Source organism: Felis catus, chromosome B2, assembly GCF_018350175.1.
Source record: "Felis catus isolate Fca126 chromosome B2, F.catus_Fca126_mat1.0, whole genome shotgun sequence".
NCBI lineage: Eukaryota > Metazoa > Chordata > Mammalia > Carnivora > Felidae > Felis > Felis catus.
Window position 1 is genome coordinate 67,422,162 of NC_058372.1, and position 26,956 is coordinate 67,449,117.

At 36.8% G+C, this 26,956-nt stretch overlaps 1 protein-coding gene across 1 annotated transcript in view; it reads right to left on the bottom strand.

Annotated features, from left to right (window-relative positions):
* Positions 1 to 266: 266 nt before the first annotated feature.
* The window catches only part of COL12A1 (collagen type XII alpha 1 chain), a 116,222-nt gene continuing 89,532 nt past the window's right edge, over positions 267 to 26,956 (bottom strand). The window contains 17 exon segments of the mRNA XM_019830870.2: positions 267 to 1,100; positions 2,116 to 2,286; positions 3,304 to 3,372; positions 4,344 to 4,532; positions 5,633 to 5,699; positions 5,809 to 5,844; positions 9,045 to 9,116; positions 10,527 to 10,580; positions 13,561 to 13,614; positions 13,973 to 14,026; positions 15,468 to 15,563; positions 16,657 to 16,710; positions 18,113 to 18,199; positions 19,514 to 19,591; positions 21,664 to 21,813; positions 25,436 to 25,545; positions 25,822 to 25,964. Coding sequence (XP_019686429.2) covers positions 1,090 to 1,100; positions 2,116 to 2,286; positions 3,304 to 3,372; positions 4,344 to 4,532; positions 5,633 to 5,699; positions 5,809 to 5,844; positions 9,045 to 9,116; positions 10,527 to 10,580; positions 13,561 to 13,614; positions 13,973 to 14,026; positions 15,468 to 15,563; positions 16,657 to 16,710; positions 18,113 to 18,199; positions 19,514 to 19,591; positions 21,664 to 21,813; positions 25,436 to 25,545; positions 25,822 to 25,964 — 1,495 coding nt within the window. The 3' untranslated portion in view covers positions 267 to 1,089.

Sequence of the window (26,956 nt, forward strand, 5' to 3'; positions counted from 1 at the left end):
ATCCAGTCTTATCTCATAGCTATAAATAGAGAAGTTACAATGTCCTGATTACGTCCATTTGCTGAGAGAATTTGCTGATGATCAAATAATGAAATGGCACTTTTTTTTTTAACCTTCAAGGATCCAGCGGTAAATACAATCATTGCACAAATACCTGGGAAGGGTCAGAGGCTGGGCCAAATAACTGTAAACGCAGAAACCTAGGTAGGATTTTCGCAACTGTGCAGGAGTTCAAACTCCTGAATTCGAAGAACAATTTGGAAAGATGAGGAGATAAGGGAAGGTTTTATTGGCTCCTAGAAACTGAACGCTGGAGGTGAGAATCAACTATCACCAGGTAATATACAGTACATGACATTTTCTGTGGCTGTCTCTCCCACAGACTGAGTTACAGTCGGTGGGTGAGGAACACCAGTGACGACAGTTAAACAGGAAGAAGAAAAAGTGGCTATAAAACTTTGGTTTGAAAATTGCAATTACAAAACCCAAATGAGAGTACATGTACAAAAAATAATAATAGTAAGACACATGCCCTGAATCAGACACATCGCTAACAAGCAAGAGATGAGGAGATTCCATTCGGTGTTATTCCGGCATAGAGCAAGCAGCAGGCTTGGATGCAGAAGCTTATTGTAGAATTGTTAAGTGATTTTAGTGGACAGGATCACATACAAATCATTTACAAGCCACAATTAGTTTATTATTTACATAAGACATTTCCCTTTAACCAGGTTAATTGTTTTTCTCCAAATGGCATAATCTCCGCTGGTTAGTAGTTTTATTATGCGCCTCTTTCACAACTGAGGCTCCTCATGGTTGTGTGTTTGAACTTTTTTTTTTAATAATACTTTTCTATGTTATTACTGAAATGCATCAGGCTTATAAACTAACACCACTGCTTTTGTCTCATTCAAGTTAGTATAAAGAGTCTCCACCCTCCTTTATGATGTCCACCCGGTTCTTTAACCATATATCTGTGGTGAAATTTCCATACAGACTCATTTCCTAATAAGCACGTGCGCAAACATCTCAGAAACAGGATTTTCATGTATTCAAACTGTAAGCAGCACTGGCGACTTAGAAAATTTGTTAGCCGGAACCTGAAACAGGTCAAAGATGATAGTTTTTAAAAGTTGAATTACTATGCAAAAAATATATATACACATCCATCTAAGTATGTAATGGTTAAAATATATATATATATCCATATATTTCCAGTTATTCACACATACCATAAGGCAGAAGTAATTAAAATTTATTTTATAAAGAATTAAATTATAATTTTGTGAATGAGCTGCATGAGAAATTTATATTAAAATTACTACTTTTGGTCATATATAAGTATGCACATAAATATATAGATATATAGATATTTAGGTATCAACTACTCATGCACTATTTGCTAGTAGCCAACCATATCAAACAGCAGTATCATTTTTAAAACTTGCAAGATGCTTGAGGGTGCGCTGATGAAAAGGTCACCTCTGACCACAGCATGAGTTTCTTATTCCCAGATCAGCATATCTCCCTTGTCTCCACACTCCCCAAAATCAGGCGTAAGACACCTGGCCTCTGTAATTGTCAGACACTAGATATGCACTACCAACTCTTTAAAAGAAAAAAGTTAAGTCCCAGATTTTAGGAACATTAATTCTATGGACAGGATGAGACAGTGTATTATTTTCAGTTGTCTGCACCATGTCAGCAAAAAGTTTGCCTCAACATCAGATTCCCAAAAACAATTTTTTAGTATGTATTCTTGATATTCTATGATTATATTCACAAATCTCTCTTCCCAATCTTTAGGTTTAAAAAAAAAGTCATTTTATAGCATTCTTTGAACTCCCAGAAGAAATAAGGAGAGATTTATGATGTGATTGGGCAAATGTAGAAATATAGGAAGGAAGAGCAAATAACCATTTGACCCCTAACAGTGAAGTCATGTTTTATGCTTTGAGAGAGAACAACATTACTGCATAATCAAAACACACAACTGAAAGAGTTTATATCTTCAAAAAATCCTCAAATCAACCTTCCTTCAATCCTAGGGAACTTCATTTCCATAAAGGTTCTAAATTCAGGTGAATTTGGGTTCCTACAATGGCAACAACATACCTGGATAGCCTTGCCCATTGTATGGGATGCTGGCACACTGGGATGAATCACAGTATCCAGGAGGACCTGGGGGGCCTCGGATACCTGAGTTTCCAGGACGACCTGGGGGGCCAGGAGGACCTCTTGAACCTGTGGACCCTGGTGGACCCGTTCTGGATTCTCCTTGTGGACCTAGTATGGGGTTAAAACAGAGATTTCCCCTCTTGTCAAATACATCTCCTGAGGCAGTCCACAATTCTTCCACACCACCACTGCCTCAAGACGACATGATGCACTAGTGTATGGTAAGAAAATATTTCCTTAAGAAATCACCAGTATGAACCAAAGTGTGAAACTTTCTTACCAGTGATCCGTCAAGAATTAATGACAGAAATACAACTACTTTAACGATTGTATCCAAAGAAAACTGACTTACCAAGAGTTAAGCCAAACTAAAGATCCCAGTGAGTTCCCTGGATGGTTCCCACTCTTACAGAGATAAAACTATCTGAAGGAAATGGTTATATTAGCCGTGTTAGACTGCCAGGAGAACATGGGAGTGCCTGCCCCACACCTCCAGACTATGTAAAGTAATGTTATTTCTGGATCAAGTTATACGTATTTATGGTTAACACAAATGTAAAGATTTAACCACTAGGGCTGACCTTGGTTACAGAGTCTCATGGACCTTATAATGAAGAAAAACAAGAAGTCATTTTCAATCCAGTCAATGAAATGCATAAAACAACTGGACAACTATTCTTTCTTTCTAAAACATCAATAAAGAAACTGTGAATGAAATCTTGCAATGTGTCAGGATTTTTAGTGAGAATATATTTTCTCAGCCGCTAGCAACATCTTGAAGAATACTAGAAGAAACAGGAAATAACACCATCCTTAAAGGCTATGTGGCCAAACAAAACCAATGGGAATTCCATAAAAAAGAAAACAGTAACCCTCTGTGTCATTAAAACCCATACCCTCATATATTAAAGTTACAGTGAGTGCTTAATAGAACACATTCAAACATTTTTTTTTGAACAAAGAGAACATAAAAATGAGCAGGTTTATACAGGTTGAACTTCTTGCTAAAATATATTCACAATGACAGGCCTGCCTGAAGCTAACAGGATGAGACTATGAATCTCTTAGGGTTGTATACTCTCAGTATTTATGCTGTTTACTTATTTGATTTACTACCAAACGTACCTGGGGGGCCAGGCAGCCCTCGAGGTCCCGGAGATCCAATACCCCTTTCACCCTTCTCTCCCGGCAAACCTGAGGGAGGACAGAAAGAGAACAGGGAGAAAATTATCTGGAAACATGTAGTTTTCATCTTAACTGATAATACTTAATTCAAGTAATTCACTTCTTTTAGTGAAAGCAGAAACTAATTTTTCACAGACGTTCACTCTTTAAGCCAAATTCTTTCTAGACATTTGGGTAATTCCAGATTCATGGCCAAGAAACAAATCTGGCTACAAGTCAGGGGGAAAATTATTTGAAGAAAACAAACATGTCTATTATATTTTTTTTAGAAATAGTAATTAAGAACAGGAATCGTGACTACATAGTTACAACTCATTCAGACACATCTTAAAGGTAGCTCTTTAATAGCTCTATTGCATAGCATCCAAACCGTTAGAATTATAGAAGTATCTAAATTTTCCCCAGAATACTAACTGCTGCTTTGACAAAAGGGAACACCCAGCATCCCGAAACATCTGGAATTAAATAATTCTATTTTTCTTCTCTTCCTTCAATGACACTTATCTACCATGAAATTAAAGCCAAACAAACACGTAAGACCAGTGCCAAGCCCTGAACAAAGGAACTAAAAGAAGTTGGATCTAAAACTGTAAGGCTGCTTAAGTACATTCTAAGTACATTCAATGTACATTAAGCACATTGCTAGTCACAATAATTAATAATATTTTAGCGTCTGAGTGAGTTTGCCAAAATACAGTTTTTGCCATCAACGATAACAACAAACAATCAGAACATAGCATTATCTTTACTGAGATCTCCTGACAAAATCTTCCCATGTTCTAAGATACGGATCTCTATGGCCTGCGGCTGCCTAAAGAAAATAACGGGTTCGTGGACACACAGTTTTTCTGGGGCTGTCCAAACAAGAATAATGAAAGCAGTTTGCCAGGTTCAGCCTTCCACGTGCTTTTCAACCTGACCCAGATCCCCCACTTGCAAATTCCTTTCTTTAGCCCTGCACAGCGGCCAGAGATGCCCACCTCGTTCACCCGGGGGCCCCTGCATCCCTGGTGTGCCAGGGAAGCCTGGTCGCCCCCCAGGTCCCGGTTCTCCTCTGGCTCCCGCACTGCCAGGAGGGCCTGGGGGACCCGGTGGGCCTGGTTGGTTGCGATTGGAGTGATAATCATTTGGAATCTGATTCAGCATCTGATTGAATCTGCTCATCTGACCTACAAACAGAAATAAGACTTGTTAGTAAGAAACCCAGTAGGGAAGGGATGAGATGGTGAAACTCTTCTCTTAGTGTCTAGTGAAATCCATCTCTATTCCTCCCCCTCCAGGACACATTCTAATTAGAAGCCTAAAAATAAAATAAAACACTCCAGTCATCTAGGACAAAATGATTCCTGATAAACATGTGTCTCCACAAAAATACTGACCAGTAAGCCACAGCATTACTATAAACATAAAAGAACTGTAAAAGTTTGATAGGGCTCTGATATAAAGCCCTGTGGTTTGCCAGATGATGTCATTCAAAAGAGAACCTTTCTTGAATTAAGCAATTTTTTGTGTGCATGTACCTAGAATGATAATCAGGTTTTAGTGTAAATTGAATCGCGTCTAGGATACATTGAAAAATACAGATCTCTGGGCCTCATCTCCAAAGACAGTAAGTCACTATGTTTAGGGTGTGGCCCAGGAACACTCATTGTTAACGAGCAATATAGGGATTTATGCAGGTTTCCCTCAGGATCACACTTCAAGAAACACTGTTAAGACTTCTGAAATAGGAAACCCTGAGTTTAAAGCCATGCTGTTTGTAGGCACTGAGCTTTATTACTTAATAGGCTTCATAAAATAAGAAGAAAGAGTCTGTGAAAAATAAGGAGGCAATAAAAAGGTCACCACCAATATGTACTTTCTATGATCAAATTAATCTTGATGGGCCCCCTTCCTTAAAGTCATAGAATAATTTAAAGTTTATAACTTTAAAAATCCAGTGTTTGCTGCTACTACATGTATCCTGATGAAGATCAGTAAAAATCCTAACAAGGAAATTGAAAAGCCCTTTCAAAATATGATTCTGTATCAGATTAAGTATAGGATAACAGGCTATTATTTTACTTTGGGTTCTTGTTTTATCTTAATGACAGTCATTAACATATGACTAGTTTTAACCGACCAGATACAAAACCAAGAATGTATAAAAATAAGAGATCATCACAATGAAATAGGAACATATATCTTAGAAACTTTGTGACTCAAACTCTGCATTTTCCTGCAACAAATTTAAAAAGCATTCATACATTAAAAATAAAAGAAATTTTACCACTTATCAATTGTTCACAGACTTGTCTTGCAACTGCTCGCATCATGTTCTGGGAAGCAATGTCTCCCTTGTTGATCAAATCAATGAGAATCATTAGCATATTATTTCTATAGTTTCAGACTTCAATGTTTAACACACAAAATAAAAAAGTAAATCAGATTTTAAGAAATACATACTCTATCGCCCTTCTCTCCTTTCAATCCAGATGGACCCTGAAATACAGGAATTTCGTAGATTAGAAACTGACAAACATGATCTAAAATGATTCACGAATAGACATGATGATGAAAGAGAGCAAGGTCTGCTTTCTAACAGATTAGCAAAATGACACTTCATATTTATATCCATCTTACTTGCATTTTGCTTGTCTGTAAAAAGGAATCTTTCTGTCCTTGTCTCTCATAGAAGCACGTGTCCTCCAAATTAGTGCTGAGATGTGAATTTTATGACTACACATTTAGAAATTATGTAATCTGCATGCATTTATGATGCCATTCGCAATATAAGCCTGGAACTAAAATACAGATGAGAAATTGCCCTTGGTACCATTATTCTTTCCTTTACATCACCATGGCTGGGTAGCTCAGATTGTTTCTGTAGATTGTCCATGAGGTTAATCTTGGTTCAGTTCTAGTAAGAACCAGTGGGAATTGAGTCAATTTCCTAACTAAATATATATCTCTAACTTCTTGCAATTATTGTGTGTGTGTGTGTGCACTGAGTATAAAAGGAACCATGTGTCTCTCTTACTAAAGTGGTCCCACATCTAAACGCAGCCACAGAATATTTGTCCCTACTCTGTCAAGCCTCTCACTGGCCGTGAGAGGATCTTGAAAAAAGTTTTCTATAGTGTCAGAGGTTTTATTTGTCCATAATGTGTTTCTAGGCTGCCAATTGCTATCATGAAAGGAACATCTAAACCATTGACAAACCCACTGCTCACGTAATGTCCCAAACCGAACCACCTCTTACAGTCCCTAAGAATTTTGCCTAAAGAACTCCAATATCTTCCTCACTGCTCTTCCTGTTTTCCCATTCTTCCTCTCTAGAGTCTATTTTCCACACAGAAGCCAGAGTGATATCTTTAAAAGGAAAATAAGATTAGGTCACTCTTTTAGCTCTAAGCGCCCATCATACTTAGCATGAAATAAGAATTACATGTCATGGGCTAGATGGTCCACACAATCACCTTGTCCAGCTCTCTGGTCTTGCCTGCTACTCTTCTTCCCCTCAACTCCCTTCAGTTCAGGTACACAGGCCTCTCTGTGGTTCCTTTCATATGCCAGACTCATTCTTCAATCATTCTTCACTTGAGGCTTTTGTTCATACCTGGATCTTCTTCCCACAGATTTTCAAACAGCTCTCCCTCCATCCACTCCAGTGTCACCTCCTACGACAGGCTCCCTGATGACTATATCTAAAATAGCCACCTTCTCACTATCACAATTACTCCCTTGGCCCTCACTCTGCTTCTTTTTCTTCACATCACTCAACACTGCTAGAAACTATATTGTTTACGTACACGTTTTGGTCTATATCCCCCACTAGAATCCCCATGAGGGCCAGGACTTTGTCTTGTTTACTGTTGTATCCCCAGACCCCAGAACACAAAAACATGTACTAGCACATTTAGTCACTAAACAAAAAGGTTTTGAGCCAATGATAAAAAATATTCCACAAGAAGTTCCTTGAAACATCCGCCCTACAACATCATGTGTTACAAGTTAGCGAGAAGATACCAACTGCTTACAAGAGCTAATGATATAAGCCAACAGCCAAGCTCTCTGCTAAGACCTTTCTATACCCATCTGCTAGTTTTAGTTTTAGAAATTAAAGGTAAGTTAGAAAAGAGAAGAAAAGGAGGAACAATTTTCTACTTTAGAAGGATGAGGAAAATAAAGGGGAAAAAGAAGGTAGGGAAAGTCCAAAAAATGTTACCAAATGATAAGAAGAAACTGGAGTTTGGTTCTCCCTTTGCCAAAATTCTAGACTCTTACAGAAACGCTACTATTACTTAGTTTGGAGCCTTCTGTAAATTGCAAGGAATTTCTGTTTTGTTTTGTTTTACATTTACTGCTACTTTGAGATTGTTCCTGGTGTGTGTGTGTTTTTTTTTAATTTACTGCCACTGTGAGATTGTTCTAGTATATATGATTTGTAGAAATCATCTTTATTGCCAGTATCTAGAGATCACATTTCAAGTAAAGGAAGCAGAAATTTCTTTTAGGTTTCTAGTTCCAGCCATCCATTACATCTGGTATATTCTTATGTAAGACTCCATTTCAGTAATACTCAAATGAAATAGAATTGTGAATGGGTAGAAAAGTTCCATGTGCTTTTAACTGCTCTTGTGAAGTTCCTGCTATGATTCACTGAGGAAAAGAGAGTAGTAAATTCATGTGCTAGGGTATACACAGATTGTAAAATATATCAGGGGTCCTTTCATCTTAATGCTGCTTGCTTAATTTTATGTAAACGTAGAAGGCAGGCCGTGTCACATAAAGATTCTACCCTAAGTTTCTTTGACATTAGACAGTTTTTAAACTTGGGTTTATATAATTCGGACAATACTTAAAAAAAGAGTTCCGTCCCGAGAACAGCCCTGATAGATTAGTGTCATTGCTAACAGTTGGACTTACTTATCTTGGAGATAAATTTTTGTGTTTTAAAATTCATTTCAGACAAATAAACTGCTTAAAATAAATTCGCACTTCACACATACAAATAAGAAAAAGGTTGTAAAGAAGAATATGATGCTCAATGGTCATTACGAATACTTCTGGATTGGCAACATTAGAACTTCAAATTCAGTTTTGGAGGTACCAACGTGGAAATGCCAGATATGCATAATGCCATTATTTTAACCAGACCATCTGACCAAAAGGAAGTTAAACTGTATGTGAATTGCAACAGGACAGTATAAAAAAGTAAAATAGCGGATCAGAGAAATCCTTTTAATCCTAGGACTACTGTCTAGCAGCCTTGATGAAAGAGAAATGACTAAATGCATGGCTGGCTGACACTCATCAAGGGTTAACATCTATAAACTACAAATGAAGGCACCACGCACCATCATGTATTTTTCTATCTTAAGCAGCATACCGCTCCTAAATAAAAGAATTATTCTGCTGACCCAGCTTTGAGTGTTTATACAGTGCAGAAATATGTCTTGGCTCAAAATCCCATTCTCCTTTTAAAGAAACCCTATGACCACAATTTTCATCCCAGAATATTATAACTCAGAAAAACTTTAGAACTGGTACCAAGTTAAATCCATGGGTTTCGCATAGTTTCAACAAATGCTTCAAACACATTACAGCAGAGATAACATAAATACGCCAAAGCCTTGGCAACATCCTCATTATTTATGGCCGCAGAGAGATGACTCCAGACATGCAATCTGTCCACTTACTGGTCTGCCATGGTCTCCAGGTTTTCCTGGTTTCCCACTAGGTCCTGTGACTCCTGGAGAGCCTGGGCTTCCCTGAAATACACAGGCCGAGAAAGGGAATGATGCGATGAAAGAAAAAGCCCACCTAAAGTAAACTAACAAATGTGGCCAGCTCTAAAAGCCTGTAACAGAAACAGCATACAATAGACAGAGTAAAACCAAATTTTAAGATAGCACGAAAGAAAAACATTTGAAAATTCTCAATATTTATGGTGTGTATAGTTCTAAAATATATTTTAAGACCACTTGAAAAATATATAGATACATATAATCAGTTTCACAATTCATAGACTGTGATTCTCATAAATTGGTTACAAAATGAATTTGCAGAAAGAAATCCCTATTTTTTAGTTCATTTCTATTACAAAACCGGAAAACCCCTCAAAAGACAGTAGTGAAAACTTTGGTTGGGGAAGAAATTAAGAAAGTAGCTGTTTCTATGCTAAATCAGGTACCACCGTGGCACAGTCTTCCCTTGTTGCTGGGAGTCTTGGTCTCAGCCTAGAAATTCACTATTTCGTTGGTGCCTTCTCTAAACTTCCACTTTTTTCTATCATCTCAGCACCCTTCACCTCCTCCAAACCATAGCTTTTAACACAGTTTCAAAAATCTTAGCCATATTTTAGTAGAATATATATATCTACTAACCAATACTTTATGTTCTAAAGCCTAAAATTTCCTTAAAATTGATCATCAAATTCTGTAAAACAAATAATCCTTTATTTCATCAATTATGCAAATATTAAGCTCTGTAGTAAATATTTAAAATGCAAGTTTACTATACATTTAAGATCTCCTTTACCTGAGAACATATATAATGTTGAATGTTCATTAAACATCAATAATTAACATTTTTTAACATATGCCCTCATGTCTTCATATCCTGCCATAAGACATGAAGATCATCCATCACTTCAGACAAGTTAATTATGATGTCACCTGGATGCAGGCATATAGATGCCACTCTCAAAATCACTGGCTTTGGTGTTTTCCCCAAAAGATCTTAATTAGAAGATCTAGGGTAAATTTACTTCCTCAGAATGACTGATAGTGTTCAATAATAAATTCCCTTAAAACTGAAATGTCACACACCACAGCTTATCAAAGTTTTAGAATAGGAAGTAACCAGTAAGGTCTTAAAACCCCACCACTCGATGTGGGGCTGGAAGGAACTGGGGCACTAGCCAATTAGTGGTCAAGTCACTTAGGAGTATTTTTCTATTTTTCAAATGTAACTTGATTAAACAGACTCTGTATTTTAACACATCTGTTTTCTCCAGCCCATTTTGATTTAGGAAAATAAAACAAACAGCTCCCTTGACAGTGCACCCCATAGTACAGATAGAATGTGCCTCAAAAGCCAGGTTACTGGGCTTTTCCCTAGCAAATGGGGGTAGGGATTTGGGGGTGGGGAGACAACAATGTAACCCATTCAGTTCTTACCGGTGGCCCAGGGGGTCCCCTGGGTCCCATTGCACCATCTTTTCCAGTAAAGCCCTATTGTAAACATAAAATTAATTATGAATTAGTGAAATAATGACCAAGTGAAAAGGAAAGATGCTAAAGAGACTGGTAAGAGTGAAGGGTGAAGTATTTAACCCAGCTGCAAGTAATCTTTCAGTACAAAAACAAATATACCCCCAAAATGCTTCCCAATTTAAGCTATGCCTTTGCTGATCATTTTAAGAGTCAAACTAGTCTTCTCCAAAGAAGGAGACTCCTTTCATAAAGATGCTAACTTTTGCTTTTGTGAGACTGTAAGGAAGCCAAAAGGAAGACTAACGTCTCTACTGAAAAAGTCAGTGTCCACAAACTGGTCCAGAAAGAATCAAAGTGGGATGAAAAGAAATGTTGCTGAGAAGAGCAACATAAAAGCTGAAGGAGAGGCCAACCACCTGATTCAAAACTGTCCCATGTCCTAAGCAATGGCCAGCCAGTCAGGGAAGGACTTCCCATGTCCCCACTGCTGGTGAACTTCTCTCCCCCACCCCAGAAAAGAGTGAAGTTGTCTTGACTGCCTTCCACATGAAAGAAAGGAAATCCTCAGTCTTCAGCTAATTTTTTAGTGGTTTGCTGCTCCTCATCTTGCATGAAAGACCAGATCCGCACAAGTGTCAGGCTGACTGGGAAGAGAGATGTGCCCCAGGAGCACCGCGCGTTGCTGCACAGGCTAGCTCCTTGGCTCTCACGACCTGCCTCCATGCGGTGCCAAATGACCTCTGCCTCGCATGAGTCACTCTGCTACCCAGTTAGCATTCATCCCAACAGAGAGATCCCTGAAATTCAGCAGAGGATTTCTGAGTCAGGTCTTTTTTATAGCTCTTGCATTCCTCTGTCAAAGGAGATTTTTGTCTCATTTTCTGCAGGGAGTAAGAGTGATAATTTCATCCATATTCTTGGATTCTAACAAAAATCAAGAGCCTTTGGATAACTGCCTGGTCTAAGTATCCATGCTTCCATTGGTTTTATAACAGAGGAAGTTTAAATTATTTCCTTAAAATTGTGTTAGAAATATTCCACCACCACTACTCTCCGATTTTTTTCTCCAGAAACTTATACAGATAAAGATTTCAGAATGTTTTCTGGGAGCCCCAGGTCTGCTTCACAAAAAACAGACTCCAAGTTCACCTGATGTAACAGCAACATTGCTTCTGAGAGCCACTTAAGAAACAAAAATGCTCTGGTGGTATTGCTTAGACAGTTTGAATTGCACGTCTTCCATCTAAATTTCTCCAGCGTCTAAGACACTCTTTTGTTTATTTGTTTAGGTGAGTATTATATTTCTGAATAATTCTCCTTCCTAAGAACTTCCTGATCAACCATTTTCTCTTTTTTCCCCCAGCTTTACTGAAGTATAATTGACAAATAAAAGTTGTACATATTTATGATGTACCTGTTTTGATATGCGTATACATGGTGAAATGATTACCGCAACCAAGATAATTGACATACACATCACCTCACATAGTTCTCATTTTTTGAGTGTGGTGAGAACATTTAAAGATCTACTCTATTTGCAAATTTCAGGTACACTATATAGTATTATTAACTGTAGTCACCATGCTGTACATTAGATCTCCAAAGATCATTCATCCTGCATAACAACTCCAACATAGCCTTTTTGTACCCTTTTTCCAACATCTCTCCATATCCCCCTCGCCCCTTACCCTTGGCAACCACCATTCTACTAGTTGCCTCCATGAGTTCAACTTTTTTTAGATCCCATACATAAGTGAGATCGTGCAGCATTTACCTTTCTGTGTTTGGCTTATTTCACTTACACTAAGGTCCCCCAGGTTCAAGTTTCATCCATGTTGTTGCAAATGACAGGATTTCCTTCTTTCTTAAGGCTGAGCATTTTATACATATAAAGTGTCCATCCGTGAACACTTAGATCTGATCAACCATTTTCTTTTAGAAGACACATATATCTAAGTTGGGGTGAAGAAGAGCTTATCCTAATGTCCTCAGGTCTAACTGAGCCATCTGCATAATTTTGTGATAAATTTTATTTTTTTTCTCCATTCTCAAAGTGGCAGTGACTTTCAAAGCTGCTTCCCTCTAGGTGAGGTTGGATGAGAAGACCTATGGTTGTTTTCATAGGTGCACATGTATTAGATACTTATTCATGTGGTTTTTTTGTATCTCTCTAGTGGTCCCCAAAGCTGTGCCTCATTTTGAAAATCATCTATGCTGAAGACAACCCATGTATCCAATTCCTACCAACTCCATCTTGGTAACAAGTCTTCCTTTCTCACTGTGGTCCTTGGGCTTGCTCTTCTGACCTTTCTTCTCTTCTCTTCCAACACAGAATTCAGGTTTCTTTCCCTTCCTTCCTTCCTTCCTTCCTTCCTTCCTTCCTTCCTTCCTTCCTTTTCTTTCTTTCCAGCCCAGATGCCTATCTATCTAACTTTCCAAAGTTTATGTTCTATCAGCTGTGCACCCTGTTTTCAGCGTTAGTGGTAGGGAACTAGGGAGTAGGTAGGTGAACAAGGCTGAGCGTAAAGAGGGGAATGATTTCCTGAGAAGCTTCCTCACTCTCAAGCTGGGAGATCTGGGTGGCCTCACCACAAAGTTGGAGTCACAGATTAGAGTTTGAAAGTGAAAAAGCAAAAAAGCATAGAATCTTCCCACTCCCTCATTTTTCTTGAAACAGTGATGGTGTCAATGGCTACCTGTCCCCAGTTCAGGAAGAGCCTTTTGATGGGACATCCCTGGCAACCCACCATGTCTGGACGAAGCCCACACTGGGTGGCCATGATGGGCCCAACAAGGCTTTCGTAACAACAGCACCAAGTGAGTCAGTCCATCATCACTTCTTGATTGCAGTGTCTTTGGTTTTGCTTTCTAATTGAATAGACTGTCTTGTCACCTCTGCAATCTCACTATTGTCCTTTATTGTAAAATAATTCTTCATTAATAGGCAACAATGTGATATCATTGCCAACATCATCATAGCCTGCCTGAGAAAACTTACTCTATCTCCTGGAGGTCCCATTGGTCCCGGTGGGCCAGGTAATCCTGGGGTTCCCTACACAAAAGAAAGCAAACAAGTGAAATGCTATAATATACTTCCTATATGGGAAAACATACTTTTTGTTCTTCAAAATGCTTGAAAAAAATTCAGGGGGCTCTGAAAAGAAGCAGAAAACCAGAACCAAGCCCAGTGCCAGCCATATAGTGGATGATCATCAGGATGCCCACACTTGAATTGAACAGCACAAATTTGACAACTAAGACCAGGGTATGAAATGGAAATAATGCGATGCACATAGCCTGGCTTCTGCTTTGCTGCCTCCTCTGGGTTCACCTTTTGAGGCACTACAAGGGCAACTTTTCAAACAGCACCTGACAAGTAAAAAAAAGAGGTAGCTTCAAGAACAACTCACGGTCCGGCCGGGAAGTCCTGGCTCTCCAGCATCACCTTTCATCCCTTGGCGACCCTACAGCAGCAATGGGAAAACAGTCCTCAGGCATTTTACAGAGATGAAGTGAAAAGGGGAGACAGGAGTCACTTCTGAAATCTCCATCACTTCATAAATACAATGTAAACACATTTAGAAAGTAGACAAATAAATCATTTTTCGGATTGATGCTCGCTTTTTAAGCTATAAATGCTGTGTTATGATTTCCATTTGTAATATTAAAGGATAATTTTATATAATTATGGGACGATATACCTACTTCAAAAGAACATAGTTTAACATAAGGTATTTTCATAGGAAGAAAATTTGAAGGGAGAAAAACTATTTTTTATTTAATATATTTAATTAGTTGCTGATTTTAATAGATATTCAATGAAGTGTTATAATTTTGGTCTTTATAACTACATGCTAGAAAACACTTGTCATAAAAAAGTAGAATTAATTAAAAAATTAGAATTAAAACTGATAAATTTAATTTAATAATAGTAGTAAGAAAGGAAAAAGCCCCAAAAGTCCCTTTTGGACACAAGAAGCTAGAAGTTGATTCAGGCAACCCTTTTGAGTGAGAAAGCCCTATCCCTCCACATGTCTCATTTCCAGCTTTATCTGGTATCAATTATTTTTCCTCTAAGTGCCAAGAAAATGTATCTGTCCTATATTAAGGCATCTTAAATTTTTTTTTTCAACGTTTATTTATTTTTGGGACAGAGAGAGACAGAGCATGAACGGGGGAGGGGCAGAGAGAGAGGGAGACACAGAATCTGAAACAGGCTCCAGGCTCCGAGCCACCAGCCCAGAGCCTGACGCGGGGCTCGAACTCACGGACCGCGAGATCGTGACCTGGCTGAAGTCGGACGCTTAACCGACTGCGCCACCCAGGCGCCCCATATTAAGGTATCTTAAAAGGGAATTTAGACTTGAATTTAAAACTATGCAGTTATCATATTCTTATTCATATGCTGTATTCTTTTGTTTATTTTAAGGTATAGAAAAAAATGTTAGCAGCTAAATAAAATATGAGTCTTAAAAGGTAAAAACACCTTTTATAACTTCAGATGAGCTTTTGGAACAAAAGGTAAACATTTCATTAAAAAGTTTTTTTAAAGAAGTAGCGACCTAGATAGACAATGCAAGCTTGCCTTGAGGTCATAAATATTAGCAAAGGGTTGCCACACGCCGAAAGTAATTTCAAAGCCTTCAGGATGTTGAAGTATATATGCATTACTTATTCATTTTTAAAGGTCAAATTAGTAGCAATAATTTTATCTACACATTTAAATATTATTACATGCACTATTTGCATATCTGAAATCATAATCATAGGAAGTTATCTCAATGGCCAACCTTGTTGAGTTCTCAGGAAACATTTGAGTTTGGCAAAATACAGTAAAAAATATTCTAGTTCAACTTAATGTTAATCTACCATCCTCACTGAAATACAGAAAGCCTTTGTGCTTACTTGTTCTCCCGGAATGGAGAGTCCGTTGGGTCCCTGGGGGCCTGGGGGACCCTGGGGGCCTGGAGGACCTGTATCTCCACGAGGGCCAGGGGGCCCCTAAAGCATACAAGAGAGAAACAACCACAAAGTCACATAATGACCTTCCAGTGCTAACATCCAATCAGAAGCCTGTCGGTGTGTCTTAAGACATCAGTCATATAATGTTTGCAAACATTTTAGAAATCTACACACCTATAAAAGCATTTATTAATGCCATTCCTTTCTTCCCTTTACTATTCATTAAAGAACAATTCAAGTGCAATAAATTCATAAGAGCACTTATATTTCCAAAAGTCCCATTAGAAGCAGATTTGTAAAAGAGGTAAAACACACTGGATATGATATATTAATAAATTTATACTCAAGAATTCATATGAGATCAAACCTTGAATTTCAGTGGATTTTCTTAGTTTAGGCTGGTCCTGCTTTCTCTTAGACTTGGCCTTATTTCTGGAACTAATGTGTATATAAAACAAGCAAGGAAAGAACAGATATCCACTAAGAAGATGCTCTATGCTGGAGCTTCTTTGCAACATGCCCAGGTAGAAAAGGTACAAACTCGGAGTCAGGGAACTGGGTTAGCATCCCAGCCTCACCCTTTCCTAACTGGGTTAGCTCATCATTAGTAATATCATGACTAAAAGCACACATCATCTTCATAATATACTGCCCTGATAAGCTTGAGTTATCTTATGGAAGACAAGTATGGACCTGGTAGAAAAGGGCCGGTGACCCCCCCACTGAACATATACATGGCTGCTCAGCTCTTTCTCTGAGACAGGGTGAAAAAAAGAGCCGCAGAACTGCTCCCAGCTCCCTCCAGCTTTCTGGTGGGGCTCTGCTCCCTGTGGGTCTCCCAATGATTGGATTACCTGCTCTATTTCTCCATGTTGTAGCAGAACCCTTAGGTTCTTCTGCAGATTTCCTATGTGTAATTCCTATAGCAGTGAGATGCCTTGGACATTTCTTTCTCTGGCTAGTCTAATCCATCATCTTGACATCCAGAGACAAGACTGAGGTAATTATAGTACCTAAGGCACACTAAACTTGAACTAACTTGCTCAAGGTCACATATCCCCTTAGTGGAAATTTTAACAATCAGACTTCAACATGTACACGAAAACTTAAATGCACCATAAAATATACTTACAACTGCCCCACTGATACCTCTTTCACCTCTGGGACCTTTAGCACCAGGTCCTCCCTAAAATACATAGTAAGAACACATTTTAGGGTAAATATAAGGAAAGGAGGGAGAAGCCGATACACAGAAATTACATCAAGAAGCAGCATTCTCCAGGCAACTGATACTTCTATGGTTACTTACAAATATTGAAGTGAATTTTACATATCATACAAATACGTGGGGAAAGAGAATTTCATAACTTTGTACATTTTAAGTGTCTCACTTTTACATTCTGAACTTTTCTTAATTGTTAGCAAATTTTGAAATTTATTTGAAAATTTGAAGCTTACTAGAAAAAACAAGCATTACTTAAATACAGCAAGGAGAAGATTCTGTTTGGAGTTATATGAGTGCACATTCTTCAGTGAAAATAATATGCAAAGAGAAGAATATCTTGAATCTTTCAGAATCTCAGAACATGTAGTTTAGTAACTGGAAATCAGAGTTCACTGAACAAAGAGGAAATAAATATGATAATGATATCCAATAATGTTACCTTATTAAAAAATCCTTACTTCTCAAAAACATCTACGTTACATCAGGATATAGTTTTATGATTACAGATATAAATCAGGTAAGTCACTGTTAATAAAAAAATAAATTAATAAATGGTCAATAATTCCAGTGACATTTTATTCTGTATGAGAGAAGCTGGTTTGTAATTAACCTAAAATCAATCTACACTATTTGCTCTGACCTAAGTACAATAAAATTTGTTGTTCTGAGAATCTCTGAGCGATTCCTACGTTAATTAACCATTTTCTTAAAAGAGACCACTAGGGCTTAGAGGTATCACTTCCATTCCACAAAACCAGCCCAGGTCACATGCTGGATTAACTGAATCAAGGGGTTCCACATTGATTAGTGAAATCTATCACTGTAATCTTCAGTGTTGTGCCCCTCCCCCACAAATAGACTTGGTCATAGACTTTCTTACCCAAGTTATTCCAAACCCCAATACTTTCACCCAGAGTTTATGGTATCATCACATATGTAAATTTCCCTACTTATTGTCATGATGTATCTGCTACATAAGGTATACATATCCTAGGTTCCAAACAAGGTGTTCAGCCTCTCATCCATGGCTCCATAGCATACATACAAGAAGCTTTCGGGAAATGTTAAGAAATTTTCAAAATCATGGGATTACAGATGGAAACCCAGATTCACATCTCTAAGGGGATAGCTCTTGAATACTAGCCAATCATTCATTCCTGCATGACTAGACAAAAGGTGTTCAATGTGTTCAAACTTTCTTCTTGATTTATTCCATTTCAGATCTCGAAACACACCACAAAAAAATGGCCTGTCCCAGAAAAGACAGATGGCTGGAAGCATTTTATGCACTACATACTGGCAAAAAGATGATCACTCCAAAGATTTAAGAGGAAGGCTAGAAGGACTATTGCAGTTTCCTTACCGCAGGGCCTGGTGGACCTGGAGGTCCAACACTGTCCTGTGTACACGTACAAGCATTGGGAAGAGCAGGGCATTTTGCTTCATCTCTCTGAAATTTTGAAAAAGAATATTCACCTATGAATTGAAAGTGAAATGTCTTCCAATCCTCCACCCCCATCTGTCTTACGTACACAAGGAAATCCGGTTCTCAAGTTGAAGAAATAATTTGTATTTATCAGTAAAAATAGTCTTATGTTGAATCTTGCTTTGGTCTTTTATGTCTTTACGTTTTACTTTAGGAAACCTTATATAACGAAGAAATGCTTATAAAACCACCACATAGTCCACTGGTAATTTAATGTGGTTTTCTCTAATCCAGTATTAGAGAAATGCTGAGTATCTCAGATATCAATGCCCATTTTGTTCAGAGTAAGATCTAAAATCCTTTCCATGGCCTAGAAGGCCTTATACATTCTGCAAACCAGCGTCACCTTGCCCATCTCATTGCCTACCACTGCCCTTCCCGTTCACTTTACTCCAGCCCCACTGATCTACTTAATATTTCTCAGATATTTAGGGCACTTTGTGGTCTTAGGACCTTTGCATGTGCAGTCTCCCCTGATTGGAATGCAGTCCCCGTCATCCACATTGTACACTCCCTTACTTCACCAGGTCTCTGCTTAAACCTCACCTCATCACTGAGGGCTGATAGTGCTCGCCTGACTCTCTATCCCTTCACCATGATTTGTTTTTTCATCATAAGACTTTCTACTTTGTAATGTAGCATGTATCTACTTGTTAATTCTTTCTCTCTCCTTTCCTTCCACTAGAATATTCACTTTCACTGCTGTAATCCACGCACATAAAATTGTGCCTGGCTTATAATAAATAGGTGCTCAATAAGCATTTGTGGAATAAATAACACACGTTGATCCTGTGGATGTATGTAGCTCACTGCTTGCCAAAAGCATCCACTCCATCATCACATTCAACTTTGTAGCCACAATGAGGGAAAACCATCATCTCATAAAGTAATGTGGTTATGTCTACCCTAAGCCTCAGATGTCCACAAAGGTGATGTTTTTTATTCTGTAAAATGCTGATATTTTACAAGCAATAGGAGGGCTTTGTAATTAGTAGATATATCAAACTCCCTGATCCAGCGGACTTTTCTACGCATAACCACCCTGGCTGTTAGGGAGAATTTCAGATGTGGTCTTGTGTATTCCTGGATTTTAAAGGAGGAGGTCACTGGCCTCAGCTGTGGTAGCTGATGAGCATACACATCGTGCACGTCCCTTGGCTCCGTCTTGGAGATTCAGTTGCTGAGTGCTACTTCCTCTCCCAGACCATCTGCATCCGCATCCCTTATTGCAGGAGGGCTTTTAAGACCACAACAACGGTTCCATTCCATCTTACTTACCCTAGAGGGAATATCACAGCATCTGTCTCTACTGGTCCACACCGGACTGCATACAATATCAAAACTCTGGATTTGGAACTGCAAACAACCAACAGAAACATCAGCTAAAGATGCATGAAAAACATTTCATATTAACAACTCCACATTTTAACCTTTGCCAATTTCTCACAAAGACTCTCTCAAGAGTGCAAACTCTTGAGGGCAATGTGATCCTTACTTCATACAGGAAGAACATAAAAACCTATGCCTAAGAGAAGGAGATGTTAAAACAAAATGCATATGTGAAATTCCCACATCTGATTCACTTCCCCGACTAAAATAAAATGCTTGATTGAGTTTTGTTTTTTTTTAAGAAAACATTAATTTCTTTAATTAAGAATTGGAAGACTACATCCATTTAAATCAACTTTTAAAAGTCCACTCTTGTAGAAAAATAACATTAAAAATAACATTCTTCATTTATTCTAAAATTGATGTTTTCTTTTTAAAATTTTTTTTTTCAACGTTTATTTATTTTTGGCACAGAGAGAGACAGAGCATGAACGGGCGAGGGGCAGAGAGAGAGGGAGACACAGAATCGGAAACAGGCTCCAGGCTCTGAGCCATCAGCCCAGAGCCCGACGCGGGGCTCGAACTCACGGACTGCAAGATCGTGACCTGGCTGAAGTCGGACGCTTAACCGACTGCGCCACCCAGGCGCCCCTAAAATTGATGTTTTCTTTTCATAAATTCTTACCTGGGACTGACTAATAACTTTGATGATTCAGTTTAATTATTTCAACATAGCATATACTTTCTATCTTTCCACATTTAAAAAATAAAGTTATTTTGATAAAAAGGAAAAGGCTGCTTAGATGTAGCCATCCTTTTATAAACCTGTTATAATTGTTCTATTTAAAGAAAAAGACAATATTCAATAAAAAGTCTATGTATAAACTTGTTGAATCACTGTTGTACATCTGAAAGTAATATAACATTATGTGTCGCCTATATTTTAATTAAAAAAAATAAAAAGGTACATGCTAAGTGCTTGATAAATCTTAGTTATCATTATTACCATCGTTATTGATTTATAAGATTAGGCATATTAAGTATTCTATTAATCCTAAAAAATGTTTAAATTTAATTAAATTAAAAGTCCAGATGTTTATCACAATATATTAAGTTTGCACTAATGGTTTCTACATTTCAGAATAAAAATTTCACTTGTGAATCTAAGAGAACAAAATCCTGTGTGTGGAAGAAAGCTAAATTAATAAATTTAATATTTATAAGTAAATTTTTTTAAAAAGCCAAAAATGTTAACCTTGCTTTTATTTATTTTTTTAGACCAGAGAGGGGCAGAGAGAGGGAGAGAGAATCTTAAGCAGGTTCCACGCTCAGCACAGAGCCTGACTCAGGGCTTGATCCCATGACCCTGAGATCATGACCCGAGCCCAAATCAAGAGCTGGACACTTAACCAACTGAGCCACCCAGGTGCCCCTAACCTTGCTTATGGATCAATATTATTATTGACTGACATTTAATATAAACTTAATTAGCCTGATACAGTGAAAACTCTAGATTTAAATTTTTACTAATAGACAGCATTATAATATGGTTGGCATGCTCCCGCCTCAAACTTGAGCCAGTGCAAATTGTGAGTAATGCAGTCAGCTGGCCGCCCTCCTACACTGATCTTCCTTCTGAGACAGACAGATGATGACTCTTCTCAGAGAGAGCACAGGCTCTATGACAGTCACTGTTTGTGTCTGTGTTATCAAGCTACAAATGCTTGTCTTGATTGCAGAAATTTGTATTAACAATTGCTATCTTTGAAGAACAAAAAATGAGTTATTTTAGATTTCACTGGTTATCCTGGCAACTATTTGTGTTCTACTCTCCAATTTGAAACTGTGTCAAGATGACTACATGATGTTCTCTGGTGTCTTGACATCTTATTTTGTTTCTAGCAGTAAACCACATTATTATGTTCTGTCAGCAGTATATTTCCTCAATGTAACTTTTTCGATGTTTCAATCTGACCAAGGAATTTGACAATTTAAAACCCACTGAGAAAACAAAAACAAAAACAACCCACTGATTATTTTTAAAATGTTATTTCAATCTTAATGAAAAGTACCTAGAAAAATAAAAATGTGTGACTTACTGTAGCTGATTTCCTCTCCCCTTTAAGAAGTTTTCCAAGAATTTCATAACCATCAGTTGTGATATTTCCAGCTTCCTTGATGTCTTTTTCTATAATTTCATAGCAGTCGATGTAAATCTTAACACTTTTTGAGGTCACTACAATATGAACCTAAAAAGATCATTTGTTTCCATTATAAAGTTTCTACCCCCAAAAACTTGGGTGATTTCTGCATATTTCAGATCACACGTTGACAAATATGTTCTTTATATTATTGTTATCCCAAATCAAGTCTTGGACTAAAATCCCAACAGTCAGGTTACAATGTCAATGTCATTTATTAAAAACATCAAATTAAATGAGCCTTCATCCACATATACATGCATAATTGCCTATTTTCCCATATGTACTCTTTCTGAGATGACCAGAGATAATGTAGTAGATGAGATGATCCCATTAACTATAAAGAACTATTCAAATACAAGTTAATAAATTATTAATGTATTGTTATACTCAGTAAACAGGATCCTCAAATGTCTTCCATTAGATTTTGCTAAACTCAATTTTTAACTTGTTATTCCCTAATCTCAGCCAAAAAGAATTTGCATACCATATAGACATTTAACATAGTAAAGAATTAGCCCACGTCTTCCACAGAGATTCGGTTCTGGAAATTGATAGATAGAAGATTCAATTTCCTTTTAAGGAAAGAATCTTATGTTGATTTACTTCTTATCTGATATTCAGGACACTCAGAATTTAAATCTATTAGTGCAGATAATTAATAAAACATTTGTATTTCAACAGTGTAAAGAATGGCTGCAGGTAATCTTTGAGTTTACAGTTATACTCATAGTTTCCACTTATCACAGCACAAATACTCAAGTAAGCACTCGATAATTACTTTGAAAAGTTTGGCTCCAAGTTAAAAGGAAAAGAAATTCCCTTAAGTTCTTTGAGTCAGTAAGCATAAGGACAATCTCTGGCAATGTTTTTAAATAGTGAATATTTTTCCCACATAGAATCACCACCAAAACATTAATTTAGTGCATCTGTTAAGTTCTAAGTGTGAACTGCATATTGATTGCTTTTATATAAAAGTGATACATAGCTTACTAAAAATTAACTTTAAATGTCCCCAGAACAATCATCTAATATTGAATTCAAGAAGAAGACCATATAAGCATTCCCAAGATATTTATTATCTAATAAGAACTAAAACTTATTTTTGGCTCTTCTATGAACAATCTCAGAGGCAAAAATTCACAAAATATTTTGAGAAAACCATAGTACCCCCAAAATTATTTCAAAATCAAAACTTCTAATTTGTAACAAAATTATTCCGATTGCCAGTCAATACCAGCCATTAAGAAACTCATGCTAAAAACATATTTTCCTACAATCTCTTCAGTGCTTTTCATCACATTTTAAATACAAGCATAATAACATTTCAGAGTGGGTTCTTCATCTGTAGACCACTGTCCCAAGTATTTAGGGACTATTTTCCAGCTGTGAATCCTTTTTGGTCACAGTAAAGTAGGAAGAAATAGGAACACTCTTTATCAACTCATCTCCCTTCCCAAGTTCTACTGTTCCCTAAATCTTTTATTTTTCATCTATTCCACTTTTTTTCTTATGACAAACTTCTCACTTGGAACAGAGACACAAAACGTGTCAAGAGAATCCTTAAAAAGCAATAGCTGTCCGCCATTCCTTACTTAAGCTCTTTTACCCTATGCTCCTTTTCTCCCAAGAGTCCCCTGCATGTCATTTTCACTAATTTCCTACTATCAGAGTACCACTCATTCACATCCTAAAGACTGAAGAACTTCAATTCCCAAATTAAATGGAAAATGAGAGAAAAGTGTTTGAATCTTTGAATGAGTAAAGAATGTAAACAGACAATAGTGACTGAACTTAGTACTTGAATTGATAAGAATGGGGTGGAGGAGTAGAGGAGGAAAAAGAGCATAGTGAAAACATAGAGGAGAAACTAAAAAAAGAAAAGTCTGATGAGAAAAAAAGGTAGAGATTTGAGGAGACAAGAGAGCTTGTCAGAAGGAAAAAGAAGAGGCATTACATAAAAACTAAGAACACAAATGCCTCTCCATAAAAGCAAGCAAAGAAAGAAATGTCAAAAAAAAATATCTTGATTTGTAATTAATGACTGTCATTATAGACCTCTGCACAAAATACTGCTTTTTTTTTTAAGTAGAATGAAGTATTTGATGAGGGTTGGAAATTTAAACATAATAGTGTTTAAGTGGTTATCAGTTGGTTCATAAATTTCTAATATCTTCAGTGGTATGGAAGGAAAAATAAAATAGTTCTTTTTAGCAACTACTGAAATGTGAGTTTAATAGGTGTATTAATGAGCCAAAAAAGTTCATAAGAACTTGGCCAAATTCAACATCTATTATCAGATAAGGAGCAGTTGAAGCTAATAATATTTGTCAAGCTAGAATTTTCTTTCCCAGTGAGGCATTTATTTTACTGTACTTCATCATGGCAGTAGATATGCCATTATACTCAGAGATCTTTGTTTTTCCTTCATTGTTGTTTTGCTTCTCACCAATGTGTATATTGAAGTGACTTTGAGCTTCATGAGGAGAGTCCCTTGCTATCCTTTGCAAGAATGATTCATCAATAAGAAAAAACATTCCAGAAAGAAACCAAGACTCTCAGGAAGAGAATTTTCAAAAAATCTAGCTAAACTACTCAAGTACAGGAAAGTTCAATTTTTACTTGAGAATCAGACTGAACTGGAAATATTTGTCTCCTATGCACGGGGACTAATTTTCTGAGTGCCTTACTGTTGCACAAGTGCTATTCCTCCTGTTAACTCAATCCAATGAATGACGGAATACCATTAAAAAGCCCACTCTAACCTAGATGGCTCTTTTCATTTCTAATGCTCCCAACTGTAGTACTTATTTGTCAATTAATCATCCTTTAGAAATTTGACAGAACTTGCGTATTATCCTCTAATGTTGACATACAAAAAATTTTAATGAAGATCAACAAGAATAGACAATCCCCTAAGAATGCATCTTAGAACTTTTAATAATATTTTTTAGAGAATTCATAATGTGTTCATGTAAGATAAATATTTCTCATAAATATATTAATTACTTTAGTAAATAATCATAACTTTCGGACTAGCATGCTTGTAACTCTTTGGTAAACAAGCAGAAGCAGCTTACTGTGCTCTATGAAAGAATTATTTTTATCAATTAAAATACTATCCACAAAAATTAAGCTTTTGAAATGAAATGACATAAAGGTTCACAATAAAATGGTAGGTAGAAAAAATAGGCATACAAAACTATACCTACTACATGATTCAAATTTTGAAGATATTAGCATTGAAAACATATCAGCATGTTAGTAATAATTATCTCCTTGTTAGTAGAATTACTGTTTTATTTAAAATTTTTTAAATATTTATTCATTTTTGAGAGACAGAGAGACAGAGTGTGAGCAGGGGAGGGGCAGAGAGGGACACACAGCATCTGAAGCAGTCTCCAGGCTCTGAGCTGTCAGCACAGAGCCCGATGAGATCATGACCTGAGCCAAAGGCGGGCGCTTAACTGACTGAACCACCCAGGCGCCCCTTACTGTTTTACTTTAAATATTCTCAAATTAATCAAATTCTTTAAAAGAAGATTTTGATTTTAAAAGACATAGCTATGTTTCTACCAATTTAACATGACCTTTTAATAAATAATAAATTAGTCTGAATTTTTAAATCATATCCTTTTTCTACAAATAATCAGATATTTTATGTTTTTACCTTGTGAAAACTGCCATAAAATAATGTCTTCACTTCATCTGTGTCAAATGTAACAGTTTGCACTTCACCTCTTGTATCCTTGTTAAAGAATGATAATGTCTTGCTAGAAGCTGTAACCAACACATAATTGTTATTAAATCACATGCATGGTATACTTTATGTGGAAAATATTAACTAATGATTCTTGTTGGAGAGATTTCTAAAATATTCAATAATTTCAGTTGAGATTAAATAAAATTAGAATATTTACCAATACGTTGTATTTTTAAACATAAAATCATGTATCAAGTAATTATATATATTCAGTAGGTTTTTAAAGAAAAGGAAAGAGGATTCATAATCAAAAGTAGTATGCATGTGCCTTAAAATAAGATAAAAATCCTTACGATCTGCAATTACTCCAACTTGTGGTTTATAGTCTCTATCTGTGATTTGCCAAATTGCAAAAGGGTCACTGGGAGTTTCTGGGAGAAGTCGGAACAATAATATAATTGTATATGAAGAAGGAAGTCCATTTGGGTGTAGATCTCTGTTGGATAAAACATAACTGATTAGTTAATTAACAAAGATTTCTCACCAGAAATAGAGAATATTTTAAATCTTTGTACAATAAACTCATTACCAGCAGTATTAGAAGCTAGTCATAATAATCTGGCGACATATTAGAAAAGGAAAAATTTAGGAAACACATCAAAAGAGCAAACACTAAAGATCCATTATGTAAGTAGTGAATAGATTATTTACAATTGGCCAAATTTGCAAAAGTCTGGGAAATTGCCCAATGGTCTTTTATCCTACCGTTAATAACTGTTAATATCCTACTGTTGATTGTTTCTAGACACAAATATGATTATAAAATTACATAATGATTTTAGAGTGATAGACACTGTATCTATGGATGTAATTTTAAGAAAATGAATCTTACTAAATATGCTTAATTTCCAATGTCAGGGGAATGAGATCATGAGTAATACAGCTTAAGGTTTTAATTTTTCCTTGCCTATCTCTAATAGTTTTTACACTTCCAAATTCCTCCCTTGAAATCAAATAAATCACATAATCTCCAGAAGCTCACATGTTCCCAAAAATAAAACCAGTAATAAACGTTAAGCCCATGTACATGTGCAAACGTTTAGTGAAGATAAAGGATGTGATTCAATTAAAAGGAAATGCTTCTTGGCTCTAAAGCCATTAGACAAAAAATGTGGTCCCATGTGCTCTTCCAGAGTTGAGTCAGTCATTGTTCTGGGGGAATCTCTGAAGCAGGATTGATGGTTTTCTGTGTGAGACCATTTAATAATGCTTTCTTCCTGAAGGTAGCAAAAAGGCTTTAATTATCAACTCTTGGACAGAAAAGAAGCTGTTCCTCCACAAATTTTGACGGAGGGCACAGAATGTCTCTGAAGGTTTCATGTCCTAGTACCACACCACTGGTACTTCTGGAACACAATGCCGCCCTGCTTCTTAAAACGTATGTTCTCAGCATGCTGACATGATGCCTTTCATATGTGCAAAAACCTG